Source organism: Spea bombifrons, chromosome 1, assembly GCF_027358695.1.
Source record: "Spea bombifrons isolate aSpeBom1 chromosome 1, aSpeBom1.2.pri, whole genome shotgun sequence".
Lineage (NCBI taxonomy): Eukaryota > Metazoa > Chordata > Amphibia > Anura > Pelobatidae > Spea > Spea bombifrons.
In genome coordinates, this window is record NC_071087.1 from 81,800,998 (window position 1) to 81,816,690 (window position 15,693).

Sequence of the window (15,693 nt, forward strand, 5' to 3'; positions counted from 1 at the left end):
AACTATGAATTATGTACAATCAAGTCCTACGTGGAGAAGCTCGCTGAGGTTAGCCCATCATAAGGTATAACGAAGTCGGCGGGTTGTGGCTCCAACTCTCTTGCAGACTTGCGGAGACGGACTGGGGTTGATGAGGCAGCACTGGAGATGTAAGGCCAGCGGACACCTGGCGGCGTATCTACGGCTGCCGGGCGCTGGGCATGACAAGCCGCATGCTACGTTTTTATGGTCGCATGGCAGTGCCAAATCTGCTGAATGGAGCATTCGCTCGGGGTGTGCCAGATGGCCAATCCGGGCAGATTAGCCATCAAAAAGCTATACATGCAGCTGGGATTTCAATAGTTTATTTAAAAATATATTTATTACATGCCCCATTAAAAAAAATCTATTGTTTTCCGGATGTTGCTCGAGTTGTGCATAGACACTACCTTTTATATACATTACCAATGACACAACTGGGGCAATCACGATGTATGTTTACTAGCCCTCATCACTTATAACATAGATGTTGTTATCCTGAATATCTTGTGGCTGCCACGGGGAAATAAATCACTCATGCTCTTGAACTACACACTTACCTTACACTCTGTTTTAACCCATTTTGTTATACAGTCATTAAAAAGAAAATTAAACTTGTTCTAACAAAAACAGCTGGTTGACGGCTACTACTAGCACTCAAGCGTCTGGTTACAGCGTGACATCTTTCACAAGAGGGCATTCGCTGCCAAAAAGTACAGATAGGACATAAAAGGTAAACCTGAGCGAGATCCTGGGCACATCCCCTAGTTTATTACGCATAGGAACGGTGATCAGACAGACATAAACGAACAAAACTCAACCATGATCTATACAGCCAATGATACGCCACATGAAATACAGAGGAAATTGGTTTATTTTTTTACTTTTTTTCCCAGCCACATCGAATGAAGAAAACAACACAAACATCTTTGTACACGAAGGACAGACATTTCATCGGCTGAACAAACGGCACATAGCTTGACACTTCAAGTGTTTACTTTTAAACAAGAGAAGCGCACACTTCACATTATACCGGAGGAAAAAAAACACACAAAACAGTGAAGCCAATCAACGCAAGCTTTTCTCGAGGCATTCGGAAATGTACTTTTCAGGGAAAAAAAGGGTCTATTCACTAAAGGAAGGGTTGGCAGGAAAGTTTGCGGGAAGGGTTTGTTTTATCTATACATTATGAAGATGCAGGATGGCGCAGCATAACGTATAGGTTAAATCAGCATTCTTCAAAGCCTTATACATTGAATTATGCATCATACAGGGCCAGCCCAGCCCCTTTATCTTCCGCAACTTGCTTAACATGAACAGCGCAACTCTCCCTTTAGCGAATAAAGCCCAAAGGGACTTAGCTATCTGAAAAGCTTGAGAACCTACACACAAAATAGACAATATTGGGAGATTTTCCCCGTTTGGTATGGAACATATCTAACATGAGAAAGCATGATGATTAACACAAGTACAGCAACAAATATTACATACACTAAAGGCTCTAAACTCATATTTCTCACTCTAAAGGCAAGCGCGGATTTATCAAACCCACAACATTCTAGATATATATACATATATATATATATATATATAAAAATAATCATTTTAACACCTAGAATAACAAAGTGCAAGGAATTATACGATTGTATTAATGGTAATGCTGTCTCTTGTAAAATGCAAGTATTTTTTTCACATAGAGCAAAAAATTTTTTTTAAATAATAACAGTCTAATTATATACTTCTGGTGCCAACGGGCAAAGCCCAAGGTGGCAGGCAGTTGAAATATTAGCCTGAAGTGATCTTTTTTTAAAGCAGGACACGCAATACTACAACAGATTCCGCAACGTACACGCGTTACTTTATTCTCATCACGGGCAATCTTAACATGCCCTCCTGGACAGCAGGACACACATGAGAGAATGCCAGTGCGTTGGCAGGGTTACCCACCTATCCCCCTCTTTAGTAATAGCTGAAGGGCAATAAATGCAATCACATGGCTGGTGTGTGTTTCTCTGGGATAGTGGCAACCCCACCGGCAGGGCTGAATAGTCACCATGGCACCAGTGTCACCAGGCAGCATGCATGTCCCCCCATTGGGGAGAGGTCTGGTCACTCTGTGCCTGCCAGCCCTGGCACCAGCTGTGGGAAGAGGACGCTGACAGGACTTATGCTGTAACAAGTGGCAGGGCAGGAGATGAGTAAAGCCCGGCACCTGGGATGCCAGCTGCAGCGACTGACACATGCCAGGCAATGGGGGGGCTAATGAGCCATTATTTGGCCGGCCAGGTGGCACAGATCAAGGGCTCTGTGGGATGTAGTGACAGGCCTGCTGCTCACTCTGCCTGCCCCAGGCCGCCCCTACTGCTGCCTCCTCCCCCTGGCCCTGCAGGAGGAGCAGCCTTCACTCCTGTGCAGGTGCTGGCCTCCACCTCCTCTTCCTTCTATACGGGGGGGATATCTGCTAATGAGCTGCCCACTGGCCGTGTATCTCCCTTCGCAGCCTGCCCATACACCATCCTGTCCCTCCAGAGCCTGAAGCTTCCCTTACCCGTGCAGCCCGGGTGATGCTCAGGTCCTTCATGACCTCCTCGAAAGCGGCCGTCTCCTCTGCCTGCTTCTGGTTGTGCAGGGCAATTTTTTCACTGAATTTCCGCGGATTGTTTGAGGTCGCCATCTTCCCTCCTCCTCCTCCTCAGGATGCGCGCTCCCGTTCTGGACCTGACGTCGCACGGTACGAGGAAAGGGAGAGTACGGAAAGTGCGACGTCACGACTGGCACTGCGAGCGCGCTCCCGACTGCCGTCCCGGGATCGCAGGGACTTGGCGTGTGTGCCCTATAATAAACCGAACATATTGTGCTGCTATATAACACTACGGGCTGCGCGTGATCCTGACTGGGGATGCAAAGCGTGATTTATATAGCTGTAGAAAGAGATAAGTGGGTGTTTTCCTATTTTAATGTACATTAATGAACATTGATCTACCTCTTAGGTTCGGATAATTAAGGTCAAATATAAAATTATAAACATAATAATATAATAAAACATAGTTACCGGTATTTGCTAGATTATAACATGAGTTTTTTTCAGAAAAAAAATACCCCTCTTATATTCGAGGGTGTCTTATAATCGGACCTCAAGTAGAGGACTGACTATAAGACTAAGATCCAGATCCCCCGCAGCGCTGCAGGGGACCTGGATCCTCCTCTCTGGTACTCTTCCTACCAGGGAGTCTGAATTACTAGGAATGATTCAGGGGTGGCATATGGGGAAATATGGCATTCCTGTAGGCAGAGAGGCATATATGGGGTTAAAAGGCATTTCTGGGGGCGCAAAGTGGCATAATGGGGGAAGAGTGGCGTATAGGCAGGTATGAGGCATATATGGGGGTCAGCGTGGCATATAGGGGTATAAGGCATATCAGGGGTGCAGAGTGGCATATAGGGGGGTATAAGGCATATCTGGGAGGGCAGAGTAGCATGCCGTTGGGCAGATGTGCATAACTGAGGGCAGGTTGGCAAATAAAAGGAAATGAAAACAAAAAAAATACTTTTTTTCAATCATAGTTTTTATTAAATATGAAAAATAATTTACATGTGAATTAATATTTACTAGTAAAACTTTTTTTCCTTTAGGGAAGTCTTATATTCAGGCTTTTTCTTTTTTTCCTAAATTAATATTCACATCAGGGTCTTCTTATAGGTAATACGGTATTTGTCGCCCCGGAAGATGGGCTAATTTTTCTATAGTTAGAAAACTTATACAAAGTATACTGTACCTACTGGAAATAATTATACATCTTTATGCATATATATATATATATATATATATATATATATATATATATATACATATTATACGTGTGTGTGTATATTTTTTTTTCTTCCAAGTTCAAGTTAAGCTTTTAAGGGAAATTGCACACAATATAATATTAAAAATGCAACCAAAATTGTTTTACCTCTTTATGTCAAACCCAATAGTAAAAGTAACAGAAATTAAATCATTTTGTAAAAAGCAACATCACGCAAAACCCATGTACAGAACACGATACAGAAGATAATTAAGCTAAACAAAAGAAGGAAAGAAAATACTGTTGTATTGTCCTGCCTGGAGAAGAAGGGAAGTGACCCAGGGAAGCAGTTCTTCACCCAGGGACTCCAGGTCAAACAGGTACATATGTAAACTCAAGGCATCATTCTTTAATGGAAGTCAATTGTACAATTAGTTTATCAAGACTTCCAATGGGAGGTAAGACAAATATTTCCATTGCCTTCGAAGTCAAACACCATACACACACCTACCCATACACACTGCCTGTACACACACCTGCCCATTAACACGCATATACACATACACTGCCCTTACATACACACATATGCACATACATACACACATACCATCTTACAAACACACAAATACACTTATTGTAAGGAAGGTCTGAGGTGTGGAATGGAACTTTGTGGAGTATGGCTACATGGTGTATCGTTGTCCTGAAAAGCTGGAAAGAAAATTACACAGGGAACCATGTTGCAGTTCTGAAGTGTTAACATAACATAAATGTGCTCACCTACCCATACACACAAACAAGCCCACAAACACACACATATACAGTGCATATATATATATATATATATATATATAAATATACATATACTCCCGTTACACCCCTTTCTCATCTTCCATCTTCCAACCTTCATCCTCTATCCTTTCCTGTGAGCGTGAGGCCTGTCATTTCAGACCGCTGCTTTAGTGCTCCCTCATCACTATGCGCCGGCTATGGATGCAGAGCGCAGGGATGACGTCATATTCCGGTGCTCAGCATATTCCGGTGCTCAGCATCATTTGCCAGCGCAAAGTGATTAGGGAGCACAGAAGCCAGGGTCTGAAGTGACAAACCTCGTGCTCCCTAATGTTGGGTCATTTAGAGGGAGATTGTGATCTCCCCTGACAGCCCTGCAGGCTGCAGCTGCTGATGGAGCGGCTATGTGCCTCTCTCGCCTCACCCTTCCTACGGCCCTGGTGAAAGATAAGTAGAATAACCTCCTAGAAGACGTAAAGTCTAATACAGCAAGGGAGTTTTACCCCTTGACAACAATTGATGTGCCAGGAATTTACCACCATTTCCTATGTGTGTGAAAAATAAACGCAAAACAAGTTTGACAATGGTCCTTTTCTTCTCAATTTTCCACCACATTTTATTTTTTTTATAGTACATTATATGATATGATTAAAATGATAGCCCTTCTTGTCCTGAAAAACCAATAAATAACTTGTGTGAGTACAGTAAATAAGAGAACAACAAATAAAAAACAGCTCTACCCTTAAGGGGTTAACCATGCATTGCATACTCATAAAGCCACCCAGAATGTAAGACATGACCAAGGATTTAAGGTTTGAATCTTTACATCAGGGAAAAAATTTGCTGAGTGGATGGGCTGATCTGATTATTTTCTGCTGTCAAATTCTATGTTTCTAACTGTGTTTTTTGTAATAATACATTATTATTCATAATAATTATTCTTTCGCCAAATTACTTATTTAGTTATATCTAACTACCAATTGCCTGCAAAATTGCAGAAGAAATATTTGTAAAGCCTTGCACTTGGCTATATCTGTAACCATCCCCACTACCTTAAAAAACACTTCAATCTGGTTTCCACTCTTCCAATGCTGCTCTTAACTAAAGTGGCCCTTGATTACTGACTGCTAAATTCAAGGGTCACATCTGTTTGCCAATCTTTCTGGACCTTTCCATAGGGGACTATTTTTTTCTTCGTCAAACCCTTCATAACATTGGTCTCAGTGACACTGTCCTTTCCTGGTTCATCCAACTTTCATTTTCTCCTTTTCTAGACACTCGTCATGATTTCCTAAAACGTCTAAACATCTGAATAATTCCTAAAAATCAATCTCCCTAAAACTGAACACGCCTTCCTTCCAGCGCTTTGACACTCTCAATGTCAATGGTGTATCCATCATGCCTACCCCAAATGCTCACTGCCTCTGTGTCACTATTGACTCCAACCTTCCGTTCAACCATCATATTCAATCTTTCTCCATACACTGCTGCCTACATCTTAACCCCTTAATGACAAAATGCATTGTTTTCAATGGGTTTAGGGACCGCCCATTGTCCTTAAGGGGTTGTTCATAGTACCCCTTTCCTACAAGATGCAACTAAAACACTTGTTGGTCATCTCCTGTTGTGACTACTGCAAATCTCACTTATACCTAACTCACCTCCTTAAAGGTTTCTCTAGTTTATGCATCGCTCTCCCCTCTGTCAAAAACTTTAGTGACTGCCCATACATTTTTTTTTATTACTGGTACAAGTTTAAAAATAAGTATTAAAAAAATATGCAGCTGTTTTCTTTTTAACGGTTCTAGTTTTTAATTAATAGAATATTTTAGGCAAAATAGGATATTGTAGGCAGCTGCATATTGGCCATAAAGTGCTGTTGGTTGACGATGTTGACGATGTGGATTCCAATGCACAGTACAAACACAGCCGGCTTCTCATGTGGACCAATGCTGCAATGAACAGCAGGGAGAATCCCATATTTATAGGTATTATTAAGTATACATTGGAATGGGTATGCTCTTTAATTAATTTGCACATACCAAGATTAAATTAATGTGAAACAAATCAATTAAATGTGAACAAATAGCTACTGCAAAATCTATAAATAAATGTTGCGTAACATGCTGTTGTTTTGGAGGAACATTTGGAAAAGGAAAGACTTTACTAGAGCCAGAGTTATTTAGTTTATACTGATCATATAGGCATAATAAATATAACTTTACTGAAAAACACTGCTATGTATGGTGAAGTGAAATGCTACTGAATGTAAGCTAGCGGTAAACGAGCTGGCTGCGGGGTGCTTGAGGCTCATTAATGTTTGGCTCATGGAGTCTGCACAAAAGCCTAGGTGGACTCACCGTAAAGATGGTAAAGATTTAAGAGGGATTATTAGAGGTTTTGACTCCTGCCAAGCCAAGTCTGGCTACTGGGCTCGTGCACACACCAGGCTTTGGACTCAAGCCCATAACTCTTCTAAGCTCTATATTTATCTAGGTTTTTAACATAGATGACACAGCATGCCATGCAGACGCATAAATGAACCTATCCCATGGTACAGGGAGAGTTAACAAAGCATCTGTCCTGCCACCAAGATATCTACAAATCTGAAAGCGACAGATCCCAGCCATAATTTCTCTGGAAACTAACCAGACTCCTTTGTCAAAACAAGAAGCACATTTAAGTAGGATAGCTTCAAAGGGAACCAGATATACTGTCCTGGGTGATATAAAATTTCACAGGGACCAGGCACTGGGGTCACACAGGGGACATAACATGTTCATAGCTATAATGTAAAAAATACGCTTAGCATTTTGTGCGTTAGACATAAAACATTAATATTTTCCACAGGCTGACAATGCTCTAACCACTTATAGTACATATGATAGTAATGGGTTGTACACAGGGCCTGAGTATGGGATGTATTATTTTCCAAGCAGAGATACAAGAGATGTTCGGTAGCTGTGCATGGTTAATAACACAAGGGATCTTATGAACCCAACAATTCTTTACCTCAAGTATTATTATAGTATCGATTCTATACCTAATATTACATGGTGCTAGGTTTTGTGAAAGCGTTTATGACTTCATTTATAAGGAGAGTCATGAACTAGGGTCCATGCTCTCATCATATGTGGCACCCAGTGCTTCATTAAAAAAAAACATGCAAATCAGCTCTCCTTTCTAATTTTTTTTTGCAGATCTATCATAATTTAAACTTTACTATATAACCAAAAGTATGTGGACACCCCTCCTAATTATTGAATTTTAGTCACGCCCATTGCTAACCTGGGTATAAAATCAAGCACATAGGCAGCTATCACCATAGACAACACTGGCAGTAGAATGGGTCATACTGAAGAGCTCAGTGACTTTAAGTCAGTTCATAAAATTTCTGCCCTGGTCCATTTTAAGTGCTATTATTGTGAAGTGGAAGGAGTAACTGTTCAGCCACAAAGCAGTTGACCATGCACACTCACAGAGTGAAACTGCGGAGTGCTTAAGTAAGTAATGAGTAAAAATCGCCTGTCTACTGTTGTATTACTCACTACAGATTTCATAACTGTCTCTAGAAGCAACATCACCACAAGCATTGTGTGCCAGGAGCTTCCTGAAATGGGTTTCCATGCACCTAATCTAAATATCTGCAATCCCAAGTGTCGGCTGGAGTGGTGTAAAGCACACCACCACTGGACTCTGGAACAGTGGAAACGTGTTCATTGCAGTGATGAATTGAAGGCTTTTATTGACAATTACATTAAGTTTATGTCAATTGTCAATTGTCAAATTTGCAGTGTTGAACCATCTTTATTCAAGACCTCTGCAATACACCCTGGCATGCTTTCAATTAACTTCTGGGCCACATCCTAACTGATGGCATCCAATTCTTCCATAATCAATGCTTGGACTTTGTCAGAATTTGTGGGGGGGGGGGGTTATCCACCCGCCTCTTGAAGATTGACCACAAGTTATCAATGGGATTAGAGTCTGGGGAGTTTCCTGACCATGGAACCAACATTTCGATGTTTTGTTCCCCGATGCCACTTAGTTATCACTTTTGCCTTATGACAAGGTGCTCCATCATGTTGGAAAAGGCATTGTTTGTCACCAAACTGTTCTTGGATTGTTGGGAGAACTTGCTCATGAAGTATCTGTTGGTACCAATCTTTATTCATGGCAAATTGTGAGTGAGCCCACTCCCTTGGCTGAGAAGCAACCTGACACATGAATGGTCTCAGGATGCTTTACTGTTGGCATGACACAGGACTGATGATAACACTCACCTTGTCTTCTCCGGATAAGCTTTTTTCTGGATGCCCCAAACAATCGGAAAGGGGATTCATCAGAAAAAATTACTTTACCCCAATCCTCAGCAGTCCAATCCCTGTTCCTTTTGCAGAATATCAGTCTGTCCCTGATGTTTTCCCTGGAGAGAAGTTTCTTCTTTGCTGCCCTTATTGACACCAGACCATCCTCCATTCCTGAGCAAGCTCTGCATTCTTGGCTCCCCGATCCCGCAGCTGAATCAGACGGTCCTGTCGATTGCTGGACTTTCTTGGGCACCCTGACGCATTCTTCAAAACAACTGAACCTCTCTCCTTCAAGTTCTTGATGATTAAGGTGCAATCTTACTAGCACCAACATCCTTGCCTGTGAAGCCCTTTTTGTGAAAAGCAGTGATGACAGCGTGTGTTTCCTTGCAGATAACCAAGGTTAACAGAGGAAGAACAATGATTTCAAGCACCACCCTCATTTTAAAGCTTCCAGTCTATTATTCTAACTCATGATCTCCAGCCTTGTCCACGTCAATACTCTCACCTCTGTTAAGGAGGGAATCACTGACATGATGTCAACTGGTCCTTTTGGGACAGGGATGCAATGCAGTGCAAATGGTTTTTTTGGGATTACGTTCATTCTCATGGCAAAGAGAAACTTTGCAATTGATTGCAATTTATCTGATCACTCTGCAAATTGCCATCATCTAAACTGAGGCATCAGACTTTGTGAAAATTAATATTTGTGTATTCTCAAAACCTTTGGGACAAAACTGTAGCGGCAAAGGGGGGCAAGCCCATATTAACCCCCATTGTTTTGGAATGGGATCTCCAACAAGCTCATATACTGTAAGTGTGTTGGTCTTGTCAACATACTTTTGGTCATCAGAAACAGACATGAACCTAGATGTATTTCTAGAATATTTGCAGACAAGCTACCTAAGGAACAGTGGTCAAGGTAACATCATGGCTCAAGAAAAAGGAATTAAATGTGCTGTATTTGCTTATTTTTTTACGTCGTATATGACCAGTACTATGCATTGAATAAAACTGCCTTACTAAAATGTTTAAACCTCAGTCTTACTTTAGAACAAAATTAAATACAATTCATCACTTATTAACTATGAGTAAGTAAACCAAACATATATTATTAAAATTAAATAAATGTTAAAATTATCCACTAACTAAGCTTAGACCTAACAACTGCTAACTCACCAGTGCAACTTGCTTACTAGCTAAAGTAACCCTAAACCCAGTTACCGTAATTTAATAGTACTTTCCTTACTAAACCCCAATGAAATTAATTATGTAATAATTTGAAAATAATAATATTACGTTTATAAAAACAATGTAAAAATAATCATAGGTGGTAAAAATACTACTGATATGTTTATTCTGGCAGACTTGTAAACAGGATGTACTCTTACATCCTGTACCACTTGTAAGGTGTAGTTGTCACAACTGCTAGCACCTAGGAGCACACACTGTAGAAGTTGTTAGCTTTTAATGGTTATGGTGAGGAAAAACCAGCTGCAGGAGTTGACAGAGCTTTGCCACACTCAGATGAGTCCATAACCCTGGTATAATGTCACGACTGCAGTCACCCAGGAGCACACACTGCAGAGGTTCTTCACCCTGAATCACCCAGCAAGAGGTTGAGCCTCCAGTTAGGCAGATGATCTCAGGTATAGGCAAGTATAATAGGCACTGAGTATAGGCGGCAAAGCACAGTAGGATAGCTGGATACATGGATAGGTCATACTGCAGGTAAAATCTACAGGATGTACTGGATGCCAGGCAGCAACGCAGGATAGAGGGTCCGACAAGCCAAGGTTGGTTCACAGAGTAGATAGACAAGCCAGGTATAGGGCACAGGTTAGGACAATCGGGTACAGAATCGCTAGGCAGGAGTGTAGTCAGGCAAGCCAAGGGTCAATAACAGCACTTCAGGGAACAGCAAATGCAGTATAGGAGGACCACACTAGGGTGCATTAGATTTGCAATTCCAAGGTTTAAAGTCTGGTGCTGTGTTTGTCGTGCTTCTTGATGTGCGTCACCAGCGCACCCCCTATTGTGCGTCAACAGACTCCTCAGCCAATCCACGGGGCCACGCTGGCAGCCAGCAGGTAAGTGAAACAGAGACCTTGTTCCGGCTAGCTGTTCTCTTGGCTTCATGACAGTAGCATCAACAGAAAGCAGACCTGCCCTTACCTTTTGTTTCTGTAAGTCAAAATTGTTATGTTATGCACTACTTGTTATGTCCTGTTTGCCTTTATGATCTCCACTGGTCATAAACTCTGGGCACTACATTCTAGGACCGCTACAATTGAATGCCTAAATGTAGAAGGAAATTACAAGAGTTGAGAAAACAAGAAAAGCTTCAACAAACACAAAATGTCTAGGTACTTTGGATTTTAATCTTGGTTGTGCTTAAAGGGCCGCTCTGGACGTTGAGATACAAAACGTAGAATTTCACCCAGCTCTACTGAAGAATCAGAACAAATTAGCACAATAGTTAGTGCAAGAGTTTAAATAACCAGCGCATCAGGTAACTGGTGGAATCTACAGTTATATGCAGCAGATGTGCGCATCACACAATACTGAGAGGCTGCATTATATCTCCCTCGGGTGGCGAAGTCACTAAGTACATGCAGAAATCAGACACTGCAGTTCAAGCCTAACCACGTGGCATGACCTGTGAGGAGCCTGACATAGGGAGAACAGCAATGCAAAAGACTTCAAAAGAAGATAAGTAATCAACGATTATGTGGAGTATAAGTTAACATTGTGGTGATAGAGGAAGTCATGTTGTTCTGTCATCAGACCTGGAAGCAAGGCTATGCTGACAGCAACTTTAGAAAATTGCATGTTTATCTGAAGCTAAGTTTCTCAAAAAACAGAGATGAAATAATATTGACATGACATACATTTAACAATGTAAATGTACAATATTAACAGAATTTATAGCAGAAACATTGGGTGATGTATTAAACTTAAACTGGGATTATTTAAAGCTTGAGAAGGAATGTTACTTCCCCATTCCATCTAGACATACATATACCGTATTTGCTCAATTATAAGACGAGGTTTTTTTCAGAGCAAATGCTCCGAAAAATACCCCTCGTCTTATAATCGGGGTCGTCTCGTAATCAGACCTCAAATAGGTCTGACTATGAGACGACTAAGATCCAGATACCCCGCAGCTGCAGGGGACCTGGATCCTCCTGTCTCCCCGCCCCACTTACCGGTGCTTCTGAGTCCCCAGTGTGTAGCCGGGGAAGTGTGTAGATGTCTACGCTATTCGCGTAGACAACTTACGCTGCAGCCGGAAGGAGGTGTGGCTGACAGTCGGGGAAGGTCTGCGCCATAGACGCAGACAACCCCCGCTGCTAGCCACACCTCCTTCCGGCTGCTGCGTAAGTTGTCTATGCAAATCGTGTAGACATCTACACGCTGCCCCAGCTGCATGACAGGGGAGTCAGAAGCACCGGTAAGTTGGGGGGGGCGGGGGAGTGTTAAATGGGGGGCATAAGGCATTTCTGGAGGCAGAGTGTTCTATGAAATGCATTTTAACCCCCTTAATGCCACTCTGCCTCCAGAAATGCCTTTTTAACTCTCTATACGCCACTCTGCCTCCTGAATTGCCTTAAACCTCCCTATTTGCCACTCTGCCCCATAATATGCCTTTTAACCCCCTTAATCCCAGAGTGACATATAGGGGTATAAGGCATTTATGGAGGCAGAGTGGCACATAGGGGGTCAAAAGGCATATCATGTGGCACAGTGACATATAGGGAGTATAAGGCATTTCTGGGGCAGATGTGCATAACTGAGGGGGCAGGTTGGAAAATAGAAGGAAATAAAACCAAAATATTTTTCTCAATCATAGCTTTTATGAAAAAAAATAGTTTAGATTAATTAACATTTACTGGTTAAACTTTTTTCCTATAGGGTCGTCTTATATTCAGGCTTTTTCTTTTTTCCCCCTAAATTAATATTCAGATTTGGGGGGTCGCCTTATAATCAGGGTCGTCTTATAATCGAGCAAATACGGTAAATTATACAACATGAATTATAACTGTGTCCTGAATTTACTCATTTAATTATAGTCTGAACATGAAACGCATACAAGCATTTTAGATGGCGGTGATTCAGATTACAAAATACATAATTCTTAAATCACAAACAGGTGGTTTATTGTATGCCAAGAACTATATCTTACTCTTCATCCCCACTGATACATACACATTCACACTAACATCATACATACACCCACCCATGGAAACACAAAATACTTATATACATTATGTTATACCATGCAGTAGCACATACACAGGCTAACACACATACACGTGAACACCATACACTTACACATATATACACACACTCACTCTCCTGTTATCCATGCAGCTCACATACTTCTCCCACCCTGTCCCTCCCTTCTTTACTCTTCTCAGAGCCCTGTCTTCAGGGTGCTGCTGCCACCCTACTGCTATGGAGGTCACATGTGACCCTGCTGGGCTCCTCTGTTACTGGGTGCCTTGGTGCCATGTATTTGTGGTACTCTTCTTTGCCAACCCGTGTATAGAGCATTAGCCACCATCCCTCTTGGTAATATATTCACCATGCATATCTCACTCATGCATCTCACAATATTTACAAGTAAAACAGACTCAATATACTTTCAGTTATTGGCCAATTTATCTCACTAAAATAGCCCAAAAGCAGCATGCTGTTATTTCATCGCCGAGTTCACAACCTTATACAAGAACACTGTTCTCACATGTAGTGCTTGTTTTGTATTGCCATTTTTATTCCATCAAGAAATAAAAAAAAGGATAGGTTGATGCTTTGAAAGGCTTTAAATTTGCAGTGAACTGTAGCTCAAAATAAGGGTGATTCCAAGTTTGCCAGATAATGGATCTTTGAACCAAATAATAAGTAACATTAATAATCCTCTCTCATTGACACCAAGACCACCTCTATTATGTAGCCTAAATTGGTATGGTGTACTAGCATGAGGTTTGTCTTGTTGTAGGAAGGAAGTGCATTCAGTGCATGCCTGGGTGCAACAAAAAGCTTGAAATCCTTCTAGACGCTTCCTCAAAATGCCAATATGTAGCATTAAAGCCTCGAAAAAACATTGGTCTTAAAAAAAAAAAAAAAAAAAAAAGCAGAGAAGCTGAAATGTTCCAAATAAAAGATGTAGAACAAAAGTCTAGGTTATTAATCTGCTCTGGTGTTATCTCCTATGATGTAGGTGTTAAGAGAGCAGCAATTACTTTGTGTCACAGATGGGGAAAAGTAATGTTTGAAACATTAACTTTTTGCCAATATCAGTTGCTAGCTAAATATATTAATGGTGATTCATTTTTTTCAATATTGCACATTAACCTGGCCAGAGGCCATTAAACAAATTAACACCAATAAATCCTGCGTTGTCTTTCCCTTTTTCTTTGTAGTCGATGGCAGCAGGAGTTTGCAGCTAAAGGACAGCTCTAATTGCAGCCTACCCACCCCATACTGACACCGTGATATCTGCCACCCAAACGAACTTCAGTCCCCTCTTGATACACTTCATATCTTATACTTGGCTGTTCCATTATTGATGTCTGCACACACAGTGGAACTGAGTTATGCATTTGTCCTACTTTCTAAGTATATATTAAAAGGACAGTATAATGTTCCCCCCAAAAAACATCATAAGGGGGTCATAATATCTCTCGCTGGTAAAGAAGGGGTGATTCAGTCATTTAGATCAGTTCTTTGTTGATTTCAATATTAAAATATAAAGTTCATATTAAAAGTCTAGGCCTAGAATGGGAATATAAATCATATTTTAGGATGCCTGCAGATGTCCCATACTACTCCAGCATATATCACTGTCACCTGCTTCCCCAATGCTGATTAACAACAGACAGAGTCAGAATATGATGTTATACCTGCACTGTGCAGCCACTAGAAGGTAAAATGATGTAGATCTGTACAGGATGAGCTTAAAATAGACTTAGAGAGGAATAACTTATAATTAGCTTAGTGGATGATCATGTCATCCCCTAAAGGTTTATTGACACCAGGCAACATGGTCTCATGTAGTTTGTACCTAATTTCCACATCATTTTGTCATGAAAACCTCAATAATATAGCAATTTGTTTGCTGCTACTTGTAACAATTGAAGGTGACAAACTGTTTTAGCCTGAAAACACAGAGTTCTTCATGCTGAGATGTAAAACAGATTATGAACAGTTATAGTCACAAAGAATGCTGTGCTGTCAGCAGGACTTGCCCACTGCCTCCAACTCCCGCAGCGTCACAAGAATTGCACAGCACCTGAACAGAATTGAAACCAATGGTGATTATACTAGATTCAGCAATTCATTTAATGCAGTATGTTTATCTCAAATCCACGCAAATAATCATGGAGTTGTTAGTCTGCTGAAAGCTTGTAGATGCTAAAACAACTACACATACATATACACTTATGTGAAAAAAGTACACACCCTTTGAATTCTATAATTGTACATATCAAGACATGATACCAATCATCTGTTCCTTAGCAGGTCTAAAAATTAGGTAAATACAACCTCAGATGAACAACAGCACATGACATATTACACTGTGTCATGATTTATTCAAGAAAATAAAGGCAAAATGAAGAAGCCATGTGTGAAAAACTAATTGCACCCATATTGCTTCCATAGGAATAAAGATGCTAAGTATTTGATTAGCAGTAAGGTACTGCTAATCAAAAGCCCTTATTTGGCCATCAGCAAGTGTGACCACCTCTATAAAAGCCAAAGTTTTAGCAGTTTGCTGGTCTGGA

General features: G+C 41.0%; 1 protein-coding gene across 3 annotated transcripts in view; it reads right to left on the bottom strand.

Annotated features, from left to right (window-relative positions):
• The window catches only part of CRTC1 (CREB regulated transcription coactivator 1), a 71,022-nt gene extending 68,309 nt beyond the window's left edge, over positions 1–2,713 (bottom strand). For all 3 annotated transcript variants that reach the window (XM_053465658.1, XM_053465649.1, XM_053465666.1), the window contains exon 1: positions 2,567–2,713. In XM_053465658.1, the coding sequence (XP_053321633.1) occupies positions 2,567–2,692 (126 nt within the window). In that variant the 5' untranslated portion in view covers positions 2,693–2,713. The remainder of the gene's footprint in view (positions 1–2,566) is intronic.
• Between the last annotated feature and the right edge of the window lie 12,980 nt (positions 2,714–15,693).